Source organism: Tamandua tetradactyla, chromosome 3, assembly GCF_023851605.1.
Source record: "Tamandua tetradactyla isolate mTamTet1 chromosome 3, mTamTet1.pri, whole genome shotgun sequence".
In the NCBI taxonomy this organism is placed as follows: Eukaryota; Metazoa; Chordata; class Mammalia; order Pilosa; family Myrmecophagidae; genus Tamandua; species Tamandua tetradactyla.
In genome coordinates, this window is record NC_135329.1 from 175,028,573 (window position 1) to 175,050,719 (window position 22,147).

The 22,147-nt window shown below is 39.4% G+C and overlaps 1 protein-coding gene across 1 annotated transcript in view; it reads left to right on the forward strand.

Annotated features, from left to right (window-relative positions):
* The first annotated feature begins 1,470 nt into the window (after positions 1 to 1,470).
* The window catches only part of LOC143677940 (aldehyde oxidase 4-like), a 64,992-nt gene continuing 44,315 nt past the window's right edge, over positions 1,471 to 22,147 (forward strand). Inside the window, exons 1-8 of the mRNA XM_077154620.1 lie at positions 1,471 to 1,673; positions 4,870 to 4,927; positions 9,180 to 9,276; positions 11,440 to 11,548; positions 13,353 to 13,479; positions 16,593 to 16,654; positions 20,508 to 20,591; positions 21,167 to 21,247. Of these exons, the coding sequence (XP_077010735.1) occupies positions 1,620 to 1,673; positions 4,870 to 4,927; positions 9,180 to 9,276; positions 11,440 to 11,548; positions 13,353 to 13,479; positions 16,593 to 16,654; positions 20,508 to 20,591; positions 21,167 to 21,247 (672 nt within the window). The 5' untranslated portion in view covers positions 1,471 to 1,619. The remainder of the gene's footprint in view (positions 1,674 to 4,869; positions 4,928 to 9,179; positions 9,277 to 11,439; positions 11,549 to 13,352; positions 13,480 to 16,592; positions 16,655 to 20,507; positions 20,592 to 21,166; positions 21,248 to 22,147) is intronic.

The following is a 22,147-nucleotide window of genomic DNA, read 5'->3' on the forward strand; positions in this document are numbered from 1 at the left end:
TAATCTTTTTTTTTTTTCTGTTTTTGTTTTATTTCTTTTTCTGTTGTCTTTTTACTTCTTTTTCTGAATGGATGCAAATGTTCTAAGAAATGATGAATATGCAACTAAGTGATGATATTGTGAATTACTGAGTATCTATGTTAATTTTTATTTCATTTGTTAATTTTTTAAATTAATAAATAATTTTTTTTTTAAATGTGGTTCTCCTGAACATCCTTCCCAGTTTGCAGAACTGGATTTTCTAAGTATTTGCCAGTTTCCACTTTTAAATAAAAGCAAGATATAAAAGATATTTTGGCCTCATTTTAAATTTTTAAAACTCGACCAAGGCTTAACTCATGTAATTGTAAATAATTCAATTTTTAATTTTTTACAAAAATACTATTGGATGTCTTGAGCCCTTTAGTTTGAGGAAAGGGAATTGTTCTAGTTTACTAGCTGCTGGAATGCAATATACCAGAAACGGAATGGCTTTTAACAAGGGGAATTTAATAAGTTGCAAGTTTACAGTTCTAAGGCCGAGAAAATGTCCCAATTAAAACAAGTCTATAGAAATGTCCAATCAAAGGCATCCAGGGAAAGATACCTTGGTTTCAAGAAGGCCGATGAAGTTCAGGCTCTCTCTCTCAAGTGAGATGGCACATGGCGAACACAGTCAGGGCTTCTCTCTCGGCTGGAAGGGCACATGGCGAATATGGTGTCATCTGCTAGCTTTGTCTCCTGGCTTCCTGTTTCGTGAAGCTCCCCGGGAGGCGTTTTCCTTCTTCATCTCCAAAGGTCGCTGGCTGGTGGACTCTCTGCTTCGTGGTGCTGCAGCATTCTCTGCTCTCTCTGAGTCTCTAATTCTCCAAAATGTTTCCTCTTTTATAGGACTTCAGAAACCAATCAAGACCCACTCAAATGGGTGGAGGCATGTCATCCCCTAATCCAGTTTAACAACTGTTCTTAACTAAATCTCATCAACCAGGGAGATGATCTCATTACAGTTTCAAATATACAGTATTGAATAAGGATTATTCTACCTTTTAGAAATGGGATTTATATCAAAACATGGCTTTTCTTAGGGGGCATACTTCCTTTCAAACCAGCACAGGAATATACCTATAAGTTATTAAAATTGAGGTTTAAAGAGATATTTTTATGATATTTTTAGTTACGTGCAATGTTGGAATTTCCCCTTACATTTGATGCAAGAAAAACCCAAGAAAGAAAATCTTACGCATATTGATAGCATTGTAATGATTTATAGCCTTTTAAAATTCACTTTTAATTTACTAGTTCTTGGCTTTAAATACATTTCCCCAGGGAAAGGTGTATCAGACTCTAAAGGAGACAAATGATGACATCAATTCAGCTCATTCATGGGAAAGAAAGACTTGGGGCGCTGCCAAGAGCTTGCTGTCTGAAGTGCTCTGGAGGCGGGCAGGAGAGCCTGGCTGGCGCACCTCATCTGGCAGGGTGGCTATAAATCACCCATGTCAGTCCAGTCTGCCCCTGACAGTTTGTGGGACTAATAGGCGTCCAAGTTATTGCTCTAATACATCTTCTCTTTTTATTTTTTATTTAAAAAAGCAAAAACAAGTCCTCTTTCCCCGTAGAGGTCATTTCTGCCTCACACGATGTCATCCCTTCCCAAGTCTGATGACCTGATTTTTTTTGTGAATGGAAGAAAGGTAAGTTTATGACATGATTAATATAATTTATATGTATTAGGGATAAAAGCCAAGCTAAGTTTTTTCCTCCGGTTACACTGCTATTTTTTATTTCTTTAATGTCTCTCTTCTGTCTTTTTCAAGTCATATGTAGTGGTATGAACTTGAACATGGGTTCAAGGTTTGGCACAAAATTATTAAAACATGGGGGTCTTTGGTTGAGTCTCATTTTTCCTTTGCTATCGGTAAGGAACTCATTTTTTACTTTTTATATCACAATAGGAATGAATTCTGAGAGGTGAGTTTCAAGGTGCAGGTGTGGAAAACTGCCCCCTCCCATTTATTTGGGTATTAGCTGTACTTGAGTTCACTGATACTATTTTAGTAGAAGACATATATGATTTTGAAAATGATAATAGCAAAGTACTCTCAACTGACATTGTTTTGTCCCATTAAGTTCCCTCAGGCTGATCAATTAACCTCGAGGTCGAAGCATCTCCTGCCTGAGCAATACATAAGCTTCTTTCTCCATCACAGAAGAGATGTGGCAACTTTAGTGCTTCGCTTGCACCAGTTTTTCTCAACCCCGCACTTTAATGAGCAAAATGAATAAGTAAAGAGTTGGGGTACTTTGAATCAGAATGCATATCTACTTTTGGGGGGCAATTTAGAAAAAAGTAATAAAATGTGAATGGAAAAGTATTTCAAAAGTAATTTGGTGCTTCTCATAGCCTCAGCTACTCTGGATTATGGATGTTCTTCCTTAAAAAGGGAAATAAAACCTTAATGAAGGCAAACATTCTTGAGAATTCTGCATGTCAAATAGCAGGGAATGTTCATTTGCAGAAAACCTATGAGCTAGAAAAATATAAAGTGAATGAGAAAGAAAAGATAAAGTCTGGGTTTAATAGCAATACACTTTCCCAATATGTCAGGATCTTGAGCCAGTATGTGTACATCAGGAAAATGATTGCTGAGTGACCATTTGTAGTCATTCGAAAGCTAAGAAGTTGTCTGAGTGTGGGGAAAATGGGCTTTCATCTGCTCCTTCGCTGATGGATAAAGCCATTTATCCTTGAATAACCCCTTAGGATGCTTATTCCCTCTCCAGGCCTCCAATCTTTTGAATACACAGCCAATATGTTGGAGCTTTTACCCTCTTCTGTTTTTATGAATTTCTAAAACAAGCTACAAAAGTCAAAAGAGAGGAAAATACACACAACTCTTCAAAGACATTTTTGTTGTTATTTTCTGTTGTTTTTCCTGGGTACAGAGTGCAGCACAGAGCTGAGGGACAGACCCCTCCTCAATGGCCCAACATCATCACCAGTCTTAACAAGGATCTCTTTTTGTTTTATATTGTTTCTCCCTTCTTTTTCATTCCAGACTGCCTCCCTTTATTCCCCTTCCCTACACACAGGAACTCTTGTGCACGTTAAATACATATCCTCTCAATCTACTTTCCATAAGATTAGCTATAGAGATATATCCTTGAAATATATTTACTAGTGGGGTATGTGTGCTTTATGCTATAAATCTCCTTTTCCTTCTTTCTTTCTTGATTCTGTCCTGTTTTTTGAGATCTCTCTATTTTGCCTTTTGAAAACCAGGTTCGTTACTTCTGAATGCATAGTTCTTTGGGGTGGGCATACCTTTCCATGCGTTTATCCAGTGCCCTCATGAGAGATACACTCATCCACCTCCCATGAGCCCAAGGAATGCTGCAATGGATGTCCTGTGACCTGTCTGTTCATCAACACTGGCAAGAGAAATCTCCAAGTGGGACTGCAGCAGTCTTGATTTCATAGGTCCTATACCAGGTTGCTTTCCGGGATGACTGCACAAGTTACACCTCCTGTCTTTGATTGCATAACAGGACCCATTCCTTGCCAATATATGATCTGCCAATTTATGAATATGAGACATCAGACTTTCGAATTTTTCGAATTTTGGATATAAAGCACTGTCTCTTTGTTGGTTTCATTTGCATCTCTGATTACTAGTGACACTACTCGTCTTTTCATACACATACTAAAAATAAGCTTATTTCCCAAGCGTCTACAAATAGCTGAAAGAAACAAGGATGTATAGGTAGAATTTGTGAGTGCAACTAATGGAGTGACCAGTATTTCTCACAGGATTACTGAAATATTTGTCTTAAGTGGTTGGGGATATTGGACGTTTGATATGTCCAAACTGCAGTTGGCAGCCTTGCATTGGACATATTCTTTATAGTATAGACTAATGTCATTGGGCCATATTCCCCCAATATGGAGGAGACAGGAAGAAGGCATAACAGTTCTGAGTTGCCCTCCATCACCTCCTAGCCCCCATCTCTTTTCCACCTTTGGAAATCATTTCCATAGCTGCTCAATTGGAGTGTTAAAATAAATAAAACTATAATGCTTTGCTTTTGCGGTGCCCCTAAATGTTGCCCTTTAAACACACTAAGGCTCAGAGTGGAGGGTTACTGCACTGGCCTCTGGCCGAATAAAGCCGTGCACTCAGAAGGAGACTTCGAATGCGTATGAATCTTGTACAAAGATATTATGTGGTCTCCTTCCTTTTTCTGGAGTAATAAAAAAGTACTCTTAGTGGAATGATGTCCTTTTCTTCCCGGGTTTGGTGTTCCTACACTTCCAGGTAGCTTTCTCTCTGACTTCCCTCTCTTATCTTGCCTGCCTGAGCCACGGCAGAGCCAGGAGGCAAAGACATTTCCTCGCATGTGCCAGCCTTGATTGATCGGCTGCAGCAGCCTAGAATGCAACATGGCAGGCAAAGCTGGGACTCGAGCCCCCTTATCTTTTCCTTCATATTTCACGGGGCGGGAGGGAGCCTAATGAGTAGGAGAGTTAGGAAGAAAAAGCCCTTGTTTTAGGAACTCTTCTCTGGCTAACCTTTATATTACTTTCTATGACCATGAGTTATTTGAATTAATTTTGAAATCTATATATCTGTTTCCCCATCTAGATCCTTTCCAAGTAAGTCTGAGGAAAAACAATCCAGAATTTACAATGACCATATACATTAGAAAATTCAGAAATAGTGCTCCATAATTTCCTCAAAATTCTGATCCCAGGTGTTAGAAAAGGTCTTGTTATTTTTCTTCCTCTGAAGCCACAACCTGTCAAAAACATGCCCCCAAAACAATGGGTAGGATTGCATGAGGTGTTGATAAAATGCTCCTAAAATCCCTTCTCTCATTTTCACAATCTAGGTCATCGAAAAGGCTGCTAATCCTGAAGTCAATCTACTGTTCTACCTGAGGAAAAACCGTATCCTTATATTTTACTGTAATTGATCTGGATTGCATGGTAAAAGGTGAACATGCTAAGATCTATGAAGGAACGCACCTTGTATTTTTTCTGGATAAATGACCTTGTATAAGATTTGCAGAATCTGGTTCAAATGCAAAGAATGCACCTTAAAACTGATAGACATGTGCTTTCTTTGTTCTATTTTTTTTTTCCTTTCGGATGATAATTTATTGTGATGTTATGTTCTATTTTTGCATGAGCAAAATCAGAAGAATCATCCAGTAAACCAGGAGTCTGCTAGCTTTGCAAATAACTTTGTAAATCTTGAGCCCGATGGTCAACCTGAAGATGGTTTTATATTCAGGAGCGTTCATGGGAAATGTCTAGCCAAACTCTTGTCCAGCCAAATGCTCAGGAGTGCAGGTTGCTGACATTAGTTCACCACAAGAGCATTTGACTGACTTATCCTATACTTTTCATAATCTTTATGAGAGAAAACAAATTTTATTAATGTATTTCAGAATTCCGAAGTAGAGCTAGTGTACATCTAATTCTCCACATCTGATCTTGGCCTTCGTTGGCTCCCCACTCCTCTGAGACCGTCAATAAATATTTATTCAAATTAATTTATCGAGGGTAGGTGTCCTATAAAGGGATAAAGACCATAAAGAGAGAGCACTTGTAGTCTTAGTTACATGAATCTTTATATAAGATAAAATTGCCAAGCACTATCCCCAGACACCAGTGAGCACGTGTATATAACTGGAGACTTCTGAATAAGCTCTGCAGTCTAGTTAGCAGTATTGTGCCAATGTCAGCTTCCTGGTTGTGATTTGTACTACAGTTGTGTGGAATGTCACCACTGGGGGGGGGGGGCTGGGTGTGGTGTCCACAGCACTCTTTGCACTATTTGAGCAACTCCCTATGAGTCTACAATCGCTTTAAAAATAAAAAGTTAAAAATATATATTTATTGGGCATCTCCTAAGTGCCAGACACTATTAGGCTCTGAGGCTCCTGTAGTGAACAAGACCATCCTGTCCCCTCTCCCTAGGAGCTTCAGTTCCTTCCCCATTTGTCATTTGCCTCCCAAACTAAAAACACTACTTCATTCCTCCCTGCTCTTTCCTTGCCAAACTTATCAAAGAAACAGTCTGTGCCTGATGTCTTGTTTACTCCCCAGACTCCACCTCTCATTACTTTATCCCTTCAATCTCATTTCCTACCACATCACTTTACTACTATAACCAGTTTTTCCCCCTAAACTCCCTATTTCCACATTCTAAGCACAGGGCTATTAAAAAAAAGTCCTCCCAGCCCTTCCCCACTGCACGCTTGTCCTGCCAACTCACGCACCTAACTTCAACAACTCACTATTAGTCAGCAAAACCTATATCATTTCTAATGCCACTAGACACTTCACTGTGCTTTCTCTAGACATACCAAAGTAAGGCAATTCCTCTATATTGAAAGTAAACTGAAAATTCACAGTCTCCCATGTAGGCACAGCCAAAAGCAGACCTATGCAAAACCACCAGCCTCCCCTTATCCCCTTATCCCCACCACCCCAGCCACGCCCTTTGCACATTTCTTTCTGGTGCCTAATATCACATATGCACAGTGCTGGGTACATAAAACTCACCGGAAATTTCCAGGCCCCCAACCTTTGATTACAGAGTCTGTTCCTTAAGTCGGTGATTCTGATGAATAACCAATACACAAAAGGAATTTGTGTGGATATTCTTGCAGATTTTCTGCCAGAGTCAGCACCCAGCATGCATTAGGACTGGCTTGATTATCTTCGTGACACTCCCATGGCCCGTCCAAAGCTCTATAACCACATTTAGATCATAATTTTATATTTTATTCCTTATATCATGTCCCCAACATTATAAAACTTCAGGCTCCCACAAAATTCCCAATTTGCTGCTGACTTAGATTCATTCCCAGAGTGGGACATAGTCACACAAAGAGCAACAATTGTCTGGGAGGCACTCCCATCCTGCATTCACCTTTCCACCTCTCCCCTTCCCGAAGTCACAGAACCCTTCGGAGGCCCAGAGCATGCCCTGGGGCCACCCCACCCATCTCAGCTACCCAGCCCAACACACTGAGGCACCATCGCAGATTGTTTCTCCCTCCACACTTCAGAGCCTGGCTTTAAGCAATCTAATCCGTGGAATCAAATAACACATCACAAAGAAGAAAGGGCCCACAGCTACTTGGAAAATTGTAGCATATTAAAGAACTTTAATCTCCGTGGGACCCTGGCTATAGGATCAAACTTGTGAAATGGGATGTCTCAGAGGCATACTTTCAAGGTTTACCCTTGTTTTCCCACACCCTTCACATACCCTAGCAGCCCCGACAATATTTGCAATTCTTACAATTCGTACTTCATTCGGTCCACAAATTTCTTCACATACCAGGTGTTCAGAGGTCAACCAGACCAGCACAACCCCTGCAGTACTTCTGAGAAAGTGAAAGAAGTTTCAGCTGATGGGGAAGTTGAGGGTGGGAGAAAGAGGATGTGTCGAGAGATGAAGTCTGAGAAATAAGCAGTGCTAGGAAATTAAGAGATCTTTGAGACAGAGGACCAGGTCTGGACCCCAAGTCCTATTCCCAGGGCCTTGCACCCTGCCTGATACAGAGCAGACACTAACTCATTGATGAATGACTAGATTCCCACGTAAATCCCAGGTTCAGCTGCACACACTGGACACCCCATTTAGTCTCAGGGTGACTTCTGCTTGTATGATAGGGTTGTGCATCTTGGAGGCACAAAGAAAGCACTTTCTAGGTGATGGACCGAAAAACAAACTTCTGATGTATTTTTCATTTTTTGACCCAAGCAGCTTGCCACATTTCACAAATAGAAATATGATACATTCCATTATATTTGAATTTGAATCCATGGGGCATACTTATACTAAAATATTATTAACTGTTTATCTGAAATTTAACTGGGCATCCTATATTTCACCCGCCCACCCTACCTAATGATGAACTTTACCTATAGAATATGGAGGTAACTGAATCAGGTACTTCTGACAATGGGAGTGGCTGGATACTAAACCAGATGCCTGGTGTCCAGAGGAAAACTCAGCTGATTGAATCAATTTTTCATTTTTCACTCAGGGGCAATGTTAAAATATACCTTGCAGAACTGTCTTAAGGTCTGGAGAAGTAAAAATCTCGATCTTTGAGTCAAATAGCACCTAGATTCCTTTCTTTTAAGTTTCAGGACACCAAAGACAGAGACAAAAGAGTTCCCTGCCTTTTATGCCCTGTTAAATGGAGCACTCTAAAGTATTACCCACATGAGTTTCAGCCCTCTGCCTAATGGTGAAAAACTTTATTTTCTAGAGCAGTCTTGAGCCCTGCAATGACATAGCTGGCTTAGACTGGGGACAAAAAGACAGGGGAGGGAGCTGTGCATGCCCTCTGGACCTCTGCCCTGAATTACCTCTCCCAGAGAGTCATTTCCAAAGTGAAAATTAGTCTAAACCTCCACGCATGAGATCCCTTTTGAACTTCACCCAGGCAAGTCTCAAATAAATTACAATAGATGAATATAGAAACTTAAGCGGGGATTTACATAATTTGTTCCCCTTTGTGAAAAGATGCAAACACCACACAGGGAAAAGTGCACACCACGATCGCTGGCATTTCTGGTTCGGGACCCATGCTTATTAAATTAATCACCTCTAATGCCATAAGAAGGTAGAAGCATTACATTGCCATATCAGGGAACGTTAAGCCTCACAGGGGGACTTTTCTGAGTTCTTCACATTTACCACCCCCACAACCTCCTCTGACTTTACACTAGTCCAGAATTCATTAACCATGCTTCTGAAATTTAACAGGCATTTTAACAACTCATTGGGAGGCAAAACCTGACCTAACTAGCAAAGAAGCTCTTTGTATCTTCATGCACCTGCTCAATGTTACTGTTCACAGAGTTCCCTGTAGAAACATTGTGTTTGATTACAAGGTGTTGCCTTAGACCCACTGGGATGCTGTATTAGAACCTCCCTAAAAATCTGAAAAATCTTAAATTCAGAAATGCATCTGGCCTCAAGAGTTTCAGTTAAGGGAGTGAGGACCTGGAAGGATTTCTTCTCACTTTTCATCTATGAGCTCATTTATAAACAAAGAGCTGAGGAGTCTCCCTAAGCAAGACGTGTCGCTTGGTGTCAATACCAGAGGGAGAAAAGTGTAAATATCAAAGCAATCTGGCCGACTCTTTTCCTTGACTCCTTTCCTTCAAGTCCACCTCACGGGCACCAAATACGGCTGTGGGGGAGGAGGTTGTGGTGCCTGCACAGTGATGGTGTCGAGATTCAACCCCAAGACTAACAAGATCCGGTATCCTTTCTGTTGGCCTGTGCCATTGCTCTGGGCACATCGGGGAGGAGCATAGAGTCTCCCACTTTTCATACCAAAATGCCTCCTTTACCCCCCTCCTCCCAACTTCTGATCACTGAGCTTCACCTTGATGTAAGGATGTCAATTTGCTCATGGATTGAATGTGGTAGTGAAGAAGGAGGAGTCCAAGATGACTCCCAAGTTTGTGTGAGGTATTGGGGGTGAATGGTGGTGCAGTTCACAAATTAAGGAACTTGGAAATGGAACAGAAGAAGGGAAAGTGGTAAGTGTAGCTTTGGACACATTGCATCTAGGTTAAGTATGGGACATCTAAAAGAAACCATCTAACAGATCTTGACAAACGGGTCTGTTACTCCGAGAAGTGATCTCATCTAGAGCTATCATTTGTAGGAAGTTTTTTACATAGATTATAATAATGATAATAAAAATAATTAGCACTAAATGAATGCTTATTGTGACAGACACTGATCAGGGTAATTGGCATATATATTATCCTGTTTAGTCCTCAACACAACCTTGAGATAGACATTACTGTCACCTCCACTTAAAAGAAGAGGAAACTGAGGCAAAGAGAATGAAGTAACTTGCTTAAGGTCCCATGGCAAAGCCAGGATATCAGGCACTGTGGAAAGGAGCAGAAACCATGGACAGTTTGTAAGTGTGGGACACTAGACAACAACAGAAAGGGAAATGGGAAAGAAGGAAGCACCCACAAAGGAGGTAAATAAGGAGTAGCCAGTGTGGAAGGAGGAACACGCCAGAGGAGAAAGTTCCAAGAGGCAGAAATGGTCAATGGCATGAAGCACAGGAAGCAGCCAGTGCCATGAGAATATTCCCAGAGCAATGTCAACAGAAAGTTGGGGCTGGCAGGTGAGCTACAGTGGATACAGGAGTGACTGGAAGGTCAGGAAGTAGAGGCAGCAAGTTGTGGATAGCACTTCAAGGAAATCTGACTGAGAAGGAAAAGAAAGATGGGCTAGTGGCTGGAGAGAGAGACAGGCGTTTGTTGTTTCATTTGTTTGTTTTAGCACAAAAAATACCCTTGAACTTGTTTATGGGTAAATAGAAATGAGACCCTGCAAAGGAAGAAGTTAGGAGAGCAATTCATAATGGGGCAAGTCCCTACCAGACAGAAGTGGATAGGATCCAGAGCACAGAGGAGAAGGACTGCTTCCCACAATGGAGTTGAGACTGATTGCAGGTTTGGACGAGTTATGGCAGGCTGAGGAGGAGTGGAGGGTGCTCATGCCTCTATTCACCAGAGGAGGCATAAGGGTAAGACTGAGAACAATGAACACTGGAAGAGTCACTGAGACAAAAGGGAGATGGAGAGAAGATCAAGAGGAAGCAAACTCCAATGGGGAGAGAATCAGAGGACACATGCAAAAATAAACAGACATTTATCTGTTGTATAGTGTACCTGGGATCCTTCCTGGTATTTAGTAGAGAGTGCCCAGTGCACCAAGCACTCTTCTGGGGTCCGAAGCTAGTCAGCTTTGAATCATCAAACGGCTTTGATGATCCAAAGGGCTGATGGAACCCAGGGCAGCACTCTATCTCTTCAGAAGAAGAACAGCATCCAATCTCCTGAAAAGAGAATGGCACTAAGTCTGGATAGGAATATCCAAGACAAGAGAATAAACTGCTCTCAAACTTACCTACACATTGGAATTATCTGGGGACCTTTAAAAAATGATAAATTCATCCTACATCAGAGATCCTATTTTTGATTGGGCCAGGGGGCAATCAGAGTATCTGTATTTTTAAAAACTCCTCAGTAAAGACGCTTACAGAATTCTCACAGTAGAGAATCACTAAGCTGAAGTATCCCCTTGTGGTTTACGAAAGTTAATATATCATCTTCTGATGAGTAAAAGGCTTCTTTTTCCTAGAATGAGAAAAAAATGGAGAATGAGGTTCTCTTGGAGGTCCTTCACAAATGTCTTCATTCTGTTTTTTTTTTTTCCATTTCTCTCACCATTCTGCACCAACCCTATATAAGTCCTTTCTTGGACATACCTAGAAATGTGTAGTTTTTTGTCTGCTCTGTATTCTCAGGGAAATACAGTGCCTTGACTCTCTTGAACCACAAAATACTCCCCAAATTATGTTATCGACTCTCTTTACATAACTCCATCACAGTCACTACCCAGCCACAGCATGTCTGGTGCCCATTTGCTCTCTGCACGGGGCTGCCGTCACCACGGTGGAAGGTGTAGGAAGCATCAAAACCAGGATTCATCCTGTACAGGTAAAAGCACAATGTTACTGAGACCAGATGTTGGTAAAGGCATTCCATAGAGCCTGTGGTACTCCAATTAGACAACCAACTTTAAAATCTTTCGTATTTTTAAATTCTCATTTTATGAGATTAGGTGCTTCAGAGATTGGGATCCTTCTAGAGATTGGTGTGTAAGCCAAGATTCCTTCACTGATTTTAATATATCTTACCCCTAAGAGACCGTCTCAGTCCCATCTTTGTCCTAAAATAATACAGTCCAGTCTGGCCAGAGAAGAAAATGAGATCAGAAAACCAGCAGTTTACAGAAGATACAAGTTGTCCACCACATTTCAAAATTTCTGAATTCTGATAGAGACTTTTATATGTGCAGATGCTCCCCAAATGCCTGACAAGACATGGATGGGGGCCATGACCCTTGGTCCCTCTTGTGTGTGTGTTAGCCCTAAGTGCCTCTCCCAGGTGGCCATTTGGCTTGAGTGTGATTCAAATGTTTATATATATATATATATATATATATATATATATATTTTTTTTTTTGCAAGGCAGACACTAGGAATCGAACCCAGGTCTCCGGCATGGCAGGCGAGAATTCTGGCATTGAGCCACCATCGCACTGCCCAATTCAAAGGATTTTATATAAGCATTTTTCAAACAGCACGGCCCCTAAAATGAAAGACAAATACTTCATTTGTGGCTCAACTGAACGGACAGGCATCTTTTCTGAGGCTGGAGATAAAAATGGCTGGGTTGGATTTATTGTTAGGTGGCAAATTGTCTCAGCTGTGACATATGAACATGGCTGCCCACGTGCTGGGAAATATTTACCAGCTGCCTCTCTTGAAAACACATATGCACAAAACCTTGATTTGTAGTTTCTGCCAATTTTTGTAGTGTAAATATTTCCACTGGTGTCAAGCTACCAGTGTGATGTCCCCCTGAGTGTGGAGTTGGGAAGAGGCATAGTAGCTTATCATCACACGGTATTTCCACCTCGGAGAGGCACTTAGGGCTAACACACACACAAGAGGGACCAAGGGTCATGGCCCCCATCCATGTCTTTATGCTTTAGGGGCTTTTTGTATAGAGTGGGCAGAGTAAATTGTCATTTCACTCTTTTCTTAATTATTGCTTTTTATTTGTTGTTGAATTTGAGTGTATAAAGCCTAATGTATATAAGTTAAATATGTGAATGGCACAGCACTACTAAACAGCACTTAGCAATTTTCAAAGAATTCATACAGATTATGTCATTTATTCATCAAAAAATTATAATATAAGAAATTCTGTAATATAAATGGGGAAGGCGGTGAAACCGAATTGCATTTGAAGCAAACTAATTATGTAACTGAAACTCTGCTAAATGATTGGCATTCATACACACATTTACACTCACAGCAACCCTGTAAAGTAGATACCATTATTATCCCAGTTTTACAGATAAAGAAAAGTCAAGTAAATCACCTAAGATCATATTCTTTAACGAGTTTTAGCAAGGACTCAAAATCCCACGTGCATGATTCCAAAACCCTTTGCTTACTCTTCAAACTATTTCCTATTTCACAGATTTAAAAATAAACAAGAAACCCACAGACTCTAGAGACGAATGTGGCTTAATTAAAACCTGCCACTAGGTGTTTCTTGAGGGCAAAAAATCTACACATATGATTCTAAGAAATAAAAATATTTACTTCCAAGGTGACATTTCTTACCCTACGATTATTTCTGGCCAGCCAATGAAGCTGTGCTGCTCGCTTGTGTCCGAGGTTGGGAAACAAGAGGTTTAAAGCATAATGAATGTATCCTTTTCTTCTAGGAACGACTTGCCAAGTGCCACGGCACCCAGTGTGGATTCTGCAGCCCGGGAATGGTAATGTCCATCTACACTCTCCTGAGGAACCACCCAGAGCCAACCCCCGAGCAGATAACCGAAGCTATCGGAGGTGAGTGTTCTCAACCTTCTACATGCAAGACACAGGGTGAAAAGTGCTTAAGTAACCAGGAATCCAAGCCCTTGGAAAGAAGTTGTTTGTGATGCCACTTAAGGGTTCAAGGTAGCTGGCCAGCTTGTAGGGTACCTTGGTACCTGTCACGACACAAATTCTTTCAATGAAAGGTCATCTTCATTTTGACAGTTTCATTGTAAATCTTCCCCCTTAATGGAGCCCTCTATCACTCTGCAGAGGCATCCAAATACGTTATTTCCAACCCTTTCAATAAATTTTTTTTCCAAATGTGTAAATGTGAGTAGTGTAGAAGAATGCGATTTTCCTATTTATTTTTTAATGAATCTGTTAGAATCATTCATTAACTTTACTTGCCAAAATTATTTTTGCAAGGAGGAAAGACTTTCAGAAACTTCATGGGTTTTTTTTTGGTTTTTTTTTTTTTTTTCATGGGCAGGCACCGGGAATCGAACCTGAGCGTCTGGCATGGCAGGCGAGAACTCTGCCACTGAGCCGCCGTGGCCCACCCACTTCATGTTTTTATACTCATGTTTCATTCACATGAATATAGGATCAAGGAGGCCATTGTCAACAGTAACCACAAATAAGCTAAGTGAGCAATTCAGTCTCCCCCGACAAAATAACCATCTAACACAAGCGAACAAACACAATTTTCTACCAAAAAATGTTAATATTTTATTAACATATTTATTCTGTTATAGAAAAATGTAGTTTTCTATAACAAACATACCAAGTTTCAAGATAACTAGTTAGTAGTTATCTAACTACTACGTTAGTTAGTTATCTAACTATCTAACTAACTTGTTAGTTAGCTATCTATCTAACTAACTTGTTAGTTAGTTATCTAACTACAAGATAACTAGTTAGTACTTGTCTAACTACTAGTAGTTATCTAACTACTAACTACTACAGAAACCTGTTAAACCTCTGAATATCACAGGTCCCTTTCAATAGCCAGACCTACATAGAAACTCACCTTCATGATGAAAGGGGATAGAATAAAACTAAACAAAAATTCAACTAAAATTTTATGTACCTGGAATATAAATGCACTCTAATATTTTCTCTTAGATATCAATAACTTCTTCACTCAAAGTTTTTCAGTTACTAAGTGCTGTTAAAACTTTGGTCTATGGTTTCAACTATAATTTTAACCTAATTCAAATCAAGGTATTTTGAGCTTTTAAGAATTTCTACAGCAAATAAAGGTTGTAAAGTGAGCTTTTTACATTATTTTTAGATATTGCTTTATCATTTTTCATCTCATGGATTTGAATAATAGATAATCATTGTTCAATGAAAGAATCCACATTGATGAGAAATTTAGAGCTTTGGAAAACAGAGATCTTGTGATTTGTCATACTCTCTTTTTTTAGTTTGAGTATGTACAGATAGTCTTAGAGCAATGGATTACTTCCACCCAGATTCTATGCATGCAAATTCACCAAACAACCACCAGGGGATGGTGTTGTCAAGTTTGGCTAAGTGGATGACGTAGCTAAATTCATAAAGGTGTAGAAGACAGGGAGAGTTTATTTTGATTCTCAATCCATTTGCTTGTGTTCTTCCTAACATTATAATGTAAGCTACAATGACAACCTTCATGTTTATATTTAAGAAAAACAGTAATATAGAATAAAATGGAAAGAAATACAATTAGATATAGGTACTACTTTCTAAATTGGTCTAATGGTATGTATGAATCACTACTTCATTTAACCCTGTTGTTTCCCTTTAAAATTAAGAAAAAGAAAAATGTGAATTTCCATCACATGATACTTATTCACTCCAGCCTTTAATGTTTGCTTAGGGTTTATTAGAGAGAAGGAATCCATTGTCTCCTAATTGCTTCTATTTCACTCCATATGATTCTTTTCTAGACATTACAAGCTCCTTCTTCTACTCCATGGAGAGATTCAAAATTCATACCCTTCAATATTCTTTTTCTTTATTAGCAAAAAAAAAAAAAAAGATCGATTATGGAGTCTTTAGTCATTTTTGTGCACGCAGTTTCTTATTCCCCTCTTGCCTAAGTTTTCACATGACTCATTGGCATCAGGTTTTCCACACAACATTTAACTTCTTGGATTTAAACCCAGGCAATCCATACATATACATTGCTTCTGAAAATTTTAAATGAACTTTTTTAGTAAAAAAAAAAAAAAAAAAAAGGCATTCCCACATGGAAAATGCCAAAACATTAAAAGACTAGGAAAAACTTGTTAATATTTCCGCCCCTAGGAGACAACCCCTGTCAATACTTTTATCTTCTTTTTGCCTTTTTCTGTACGTAGTTTTTGTTTGTTTATTTTAAGTACTTGACACGGTACTTTAGCAGTATAACATAGGGGTTTTTTTTTCATGTTATTAAAACCTCTTCATAAACGTCCTTTATTCTGGCTGCAAATTTTGAATACACTTTTTTTAAAAAGGCTGTGGTTTCCTCACCTTTTCCACCATGCTTTGGAAATGTTGGCTGATTAAAATGATACGAGGTACTTAGTGAATACCTACTATGCTGTTTTGTGGGGCTCGAGAACCTCTTAGATAATCCTCAGTAATTTAAGATCCAGTGAGGGAGAGAAGGCGTGAACGTCATTTACCGTGCTCCCGCCCACTCAACGATAGAAGGATGCAGCCGTGGTTGCTTCAACTCTGTCTAGAGAGTCAGAGCAGCTCCCACGGACAAGGCGAGCTGGGGTGATGAAGAATAGGCACATTTCCTTAAGAGGACATTTGAGAGAGAAAAGACAACATGAAAAAAGTTTCACAAAGGGCCACACACGAGAGGTAATGGGATGGCAGGTACATCAGTTAAGGGAGGAGTGAGATTACATGGCAGGAGGAATTGGTTGGGAAAACTAAGGAGATCTTTGGGGTATTTCAGGAGAAAAAAATGTCATCACAAGATCTATTTTTGAAGAACATCCCTTCCAAGGGCAACAGACATTCCAAAGAGCCATCTTACAGATTTTAGGAAACAAAAAAAGAATCTATTTACGAATCTAGCTATTCCACTGAAAACGTGAAGCCCGGATATGCAGTATAATTCTATATTGTTCCTTAAAAGTTGATTCCTTCTTAATCAGGTAATTTGTGCCGCTGTACTGGATATCGAACAATTGTAGAAAGTGGAAAAACTTTCTGTGGGGTAAGTTTTCATTCTGTTTATTAATATATTAATAGATCTTTGCATAAAATAACCTAATACATGAAAGAAGAGTATTGCTGAGTTGCCTTCTTTACAGGATGGTTACTGCATCTTGTAGGGACTTAAAGAAGCTGATCCAGCCTGGGTTCCCTTCTCTGCAATCATCCCCTCTCCCCAATCTGAACAGAAAAAAAGGGTCTTTTTTTTATCAGCTGTGCCTAATAGAATCTCATCCCATGTTCCAGAGCCTTTTGGAGGCAGGATGCCGAGACCCAGGTGTGATTTTCCAGCGTCAGCCCCACCTATTGGAGTTAACCTTAGTGTAGTCAGAGTTCGTTCATTCCTTCCTTCCTTCATTCATTCTCTACTAGTTTTTTGAGCACCTACTAAATGCCAGCCTGTGCTAAGCACTGGGAACCCAACAGTGAACATGAGTCACTAGTTCACAGTCTAGTCAAGTGAGACAGAGATAAATAAGTAACCCACAAATTAGGAAATATTGCAACCACGAGAAATGCCATGGAGAAAAAGTCAAAGTGCTGTGACACCAGATAGGACTACCTGGGTTAGGGTCAGAGAAGGGCTTCCTGAGGAAGTAGCCCTAACTGGGCAAAGGGAGGGAGAGTGGTCCGTGTGCAAAAGGAGCATGGAGCATGCAGGATGGCGTGAAGCACATTTGAGGATGTTAAAGGCAGCAGGTGTGTTGGACGTGCAGCCTGGTGGTTAGGGTCGCAGCCTGGTGTGTGTGTAAGAGCAGTGGCTTTGGGGTCACACACTCGGGTCTAACCCAGCCAGGGGACTTAAGGGCAAGTTTCAACCTCTGTGGACCTTAATTCTAGGAAGGTGGTGAGGATTAAACAGAGTGGTATATGAAAGCTCTTAGTATAGCAGATGCCCTCATTTACTGTTGAATTCTTGCCCTCTCCTGCTATTTTTACTGTTTATTGAAGGCTCTTCTGTGCCATACCAAGAAGATGGCCAAGTTTTGTGAGTTTTTTCCCTTGTCTTGGGGACTTCGGAACTGACAAAAAAGAAGTTTCAAGAGAAATCTGGACAGAACCCCTCTCCTTATTTTATTTTTTTATTTTACTCTTATTAGATTTGAGCAACAGAAGTAATAATCTTGATTTTTTTAAATAAACTTTTTATTTGGTAATAATTTTAGAGTTACAAAAAGTTTGCAAACATAGTACAGAGTTTCCATATGCCTTTCACCCAGCTTCCTCTAAGGTTTGTATCTTAAGGAATTGTGACACATTTATCAAAACAAAAAAATTAATGTCATGCCTTGCTATTAACTGAAATACAAACTCTATTTGGATTTCACCAGTTTTTCCACTAATGTCCGTTTTCTGTTCCAAGATCCAATCCAGAATACTACATTACATTTAATCATCGTGGCTCCTTAATCTCCAATCTGGGACAGTTTCTTAGTCTTTCCTTGTTTTACATGACTTAACAGTTTTAAGGAGTAACTCACAAAGTATTTTGTAGACTGTTTCTCAACAAACAAACAAATAACTAATGTCTTCAACACCTTCAAAAATAGCCCCATGCTGGTCTTTCTAACCTCTGAAAGTTGTTCAATGTCCAGTCTTCGTATTTATTCAATAATCCCTTCACATTTATCTTGTTCATGGCCCTATATCCAATACTTTACCAAAAGTAAAATATATGGTCCATGACTTCAAGAAATGCATTCTTTACTGAATGAAATGAAGCAGACAAAAATAATAAAAGCATAATTACGAAACAAGAAATCCTGTATACCTGCATATGAGTTTTGAAGGAAAATAGATTAAAGAGAAAATGCATGAGAAAGGTAGAAAAGGGGAGTTCTGAGCCATGTCTTAAAAGAAGTGATGGAGAGAGAGATGAGTGAAAAGAGACCAGTAGAAAAATTCAAATAAGAAAATGTGTAGAAGTAGGGAAAAGAAAACTGCCCAAAGTTCAGCTAAGAAATTGATTGGCTGGAGCACTGGGGAGTAAAAAGATATTGTTTCAGGCTGAGGAATTTAGACTTAAAGATGATAACCAACATGTAGTCACTGTCTGTTCTTGAGCTTGGAGTCATGCCATGAGAACAGTGTTTCAGAAGGAAAACTCCTCGTACGATCTGTCCCAAGGGGAAGACGCGGTAGGAGGTAAGGGTTTGGAATAGGAAAAGTATCCCACCCATGCAGGAATGAGGGCCTAGACCCGTGTGGCAGATATGGGACAGAAAGATAACTTTCATGAGAAGCATGGCCGCCAGACAAGATGAGGGTATAGTGAGAATGGAACCAATGTCACCTTTTCCTCACCTCCAAAAATTGAGGAACGAATTTTTGTATATATATATATATATGTAATTTATTTATGCCCAATACATGTTTTAGTTCTTCCCTTAAAAACAAATGAGGAGCCAGATAAGGAATGAAAAAAGTTGGAAAAGAATGATTTAGTGGAGGGCATGAGGGGTGAGTGGTATAGAGGGAGGAAGGATAAGATATAAGAAGTTTTCAAAAAGTTAAACGTTAGGCAGAGATATACTTTAGACAAGGTTTCAGAGTGTTTTTCCAGCACTGTTTTTTTTTATGGCAAAAAAATAATTTTACATAATTTTGGTTGACTGGAAACAATTCAAGGCACACATGTTAATTACAAATGCTATAAAGTCTCCAGGAAAAAAAATCTATTTTTATGCTATCACGAAATAATGAAGAATCTCAAAAGCTTTACAAACTACTGGCTAGTTTATTTGAAATCCTGGGTAAGATCCCTTTTATGTCAAGTTGTGTGAAATGACCAAGATGTCATCATTTTTGATCTACCCAAAAAAGCAACTTCATGTGATTTACCCTAATACTATGTCATTATTTTCCTGGAGACAAATCTGTACAAAACTTAAGATAAAAATAGGAATTTTTACTCTCATTCACTCTGGGTCCCCACATTCAATCACTAATAGTTATTTCCTTTATTGTGCACAGCATTATCACAAAATCCAAATCCCTTCTTAACTGTAGAAAATTACAAGTCAAACTATCAGCTGACGCTTTTGGAGCATCTCCTATGTGTGATACTGTGCTATTCCTTTTGCATATTTAAATTTAACAAATCAGTTTGCATGGGTTTTCTTAACCCAATTTATTACATACTCAACCCAGCTACCAAGTCATAAAACAAGAATTTCAACCCAGGTCTCCTTGGGTTGCTTATCTGTGAGTGGTAAACAAACCCTTCAGCTGTGTCTGTACATGCCAAGAATAGAGTAATTGGTCTGATAGTTGCAGTAACTGACCAATGAATTCAGATCAAAACACTACTGTGGGTACATATGAAATGTCCTGAAAATTAAGGTAAAATGGTATGAGGCTTGACTCATCCAAAGAATTCCTTCAGAGTTTCAGTTTGTTTATATTTGTATCTTACATGCAGTTTGTCTTCCCAGGGTTTCTTTAGTGACACACCCTGTCACTCTTTTTTTTTAAAAAAAAGGAAGAGCACCAATTGCATAATCTGTTTGAGTTTTTCAATTGCCACGTTATAACTATATTGCATTTACTGTGTTTCTGGTAGGAAGCCTTAGCTGATTGACCCCATTCTCCTATATTCTCTATCACCTTCCCGGAGACTTGAGTGACAGCTTTTACAAGACCCCATTACGAGTGTGTTTGCACACTCCCTGTAATTTTCTCTCATTGTTCAGTGATGGAATAACTTGCCCCTCCACCACCCCTCCAGATTATGGAGTCCTTGAGGACAAAGAGACTCTCCATTATCTCTTCCATAGCTCCTGGGGGGCCTTGGGCACTGCTAAATATTGAGTTCTCAACTAGTAAATTTGTTGCAAACTGCATTACTTCCCAAGGCATCAACTGTTTGTCAAATGAAAGGATCAGGAAAATGTTGCATGGATCAAGAAGAGAGGTCTTTTGAGAATAATCAGGAAAAAGTAAGTACTATATCTGGTTTTCCAATTCAGTTGGGATTGGCTGGAAAATACTTACATAAATCCAAATCTATTCAGGTTTTCTATTATTTTCAGTGAGTCAAGTGCAAAATAACTGAATTTAGGGTATAAATAGCCCTTAGAACTCCCCAAAATTAGTGAGCCCATGACGTTCATGAGGTTGGTCACTATAGAAAAACTGTGATCTTCTGAGCCCAATCTGGGCCTACTCAACCCCTAACAAGCTCTAAGAAGTGTGTAGACAGTGCACCTTCGTGACACGGTGAATAAACATCCACAATAATTCATGTGACCAACACAAAAGTTGAACACTCCATTTCTGCCCCAGAAAAGGAAGCCCAAAGTCGAGTAAATCTGCTGGAAAATCTGTCCCATGGTCGCTGAGAATGGGAAGAATTCCATTCGGGGTACCCTGTGGCCCTGACACCCCATTTTGGGTAGGGAGCTGCTGGAAGTTTAGGTCCCAACTCTAAAGCCTCACTTTCACAGACTCCTGTACTGCAGTCAGTAACTCTGAAGTTGCATTTGCGTTTTTTGTTTTGTTTCATTTTGTTGAGATATGTACCAAGCTGTATAACGAAGATGAATTCCAGCCCTTGGATCCAACCCAGGAGCCTATATTCCCACCTGAGCTGATAGTAAGATGCTTTCCTTTGTTGTTTCATAACATGATGTGGTATAAGCCTTTTTGTATTACATTAAGCAATGACCAAGTTTTAGACATTAAAAATTGCAAGAGTTTCCTGCATGATAATGGGACAATAATACATTTTTAGGGAGTTGTTCAGCTCCACTATAAATAATTTGAAGCTGACAGCCTAGCAGTGTGTGCTGCCAAAACTGCAGAGATTCTTTGGTTCTGCCCCCTGAGTTAAAGGTGACTTGCTCAAGGTCATATAGCTACACTGTGAGATATGTTAAAGGCATTTTGTAAACCTAGTAAGGCAAAAACCAAATGACAGTTATTATAATTGAATTGCATTATTCGTTAATTAATTTCTGTCATTTCAACTCTGTAAGGAGAATGAGAAAGAGAAAATAATATAAATAGGTGGTGTGCCATATCCAGGAGAGAGCATGAGATGGGAGCCGTGATTCTACCGGCATCTCAGAAGGTCTCAGTTCCCTCACACCTCTCAGAGTGTGAGAACTTGGACACACTGAATGTGAAACTGGTAGTGATAGATAGATTATATACATATGATTTTATTTATAGCTCTGCAGAGCTTTTTAAAAATCTATTTGCACTGTACCTGGCAAATAATTTAAGAGACTTTTTTTTTTACTGTGAAAAATAACATAATACAAAAAGTAATAAATTTCAAAGCACTCCACAACAATTAGTTATAGATTTCAGAGTTTGGTATGGGTTACAGTTCCACAGTTTTTAGGGTTTTCCTTCCAGCTGTTCCAAAACACTGGACACTAAAAGAAATATCAATATAATGATTTAGCAGTCATACTCAATTGTGAATCTTATGCTCTCTAACTCCACCTTCTCCTTTGATCTTTCTCTCAATCTTTAAAGGTATTTGGGT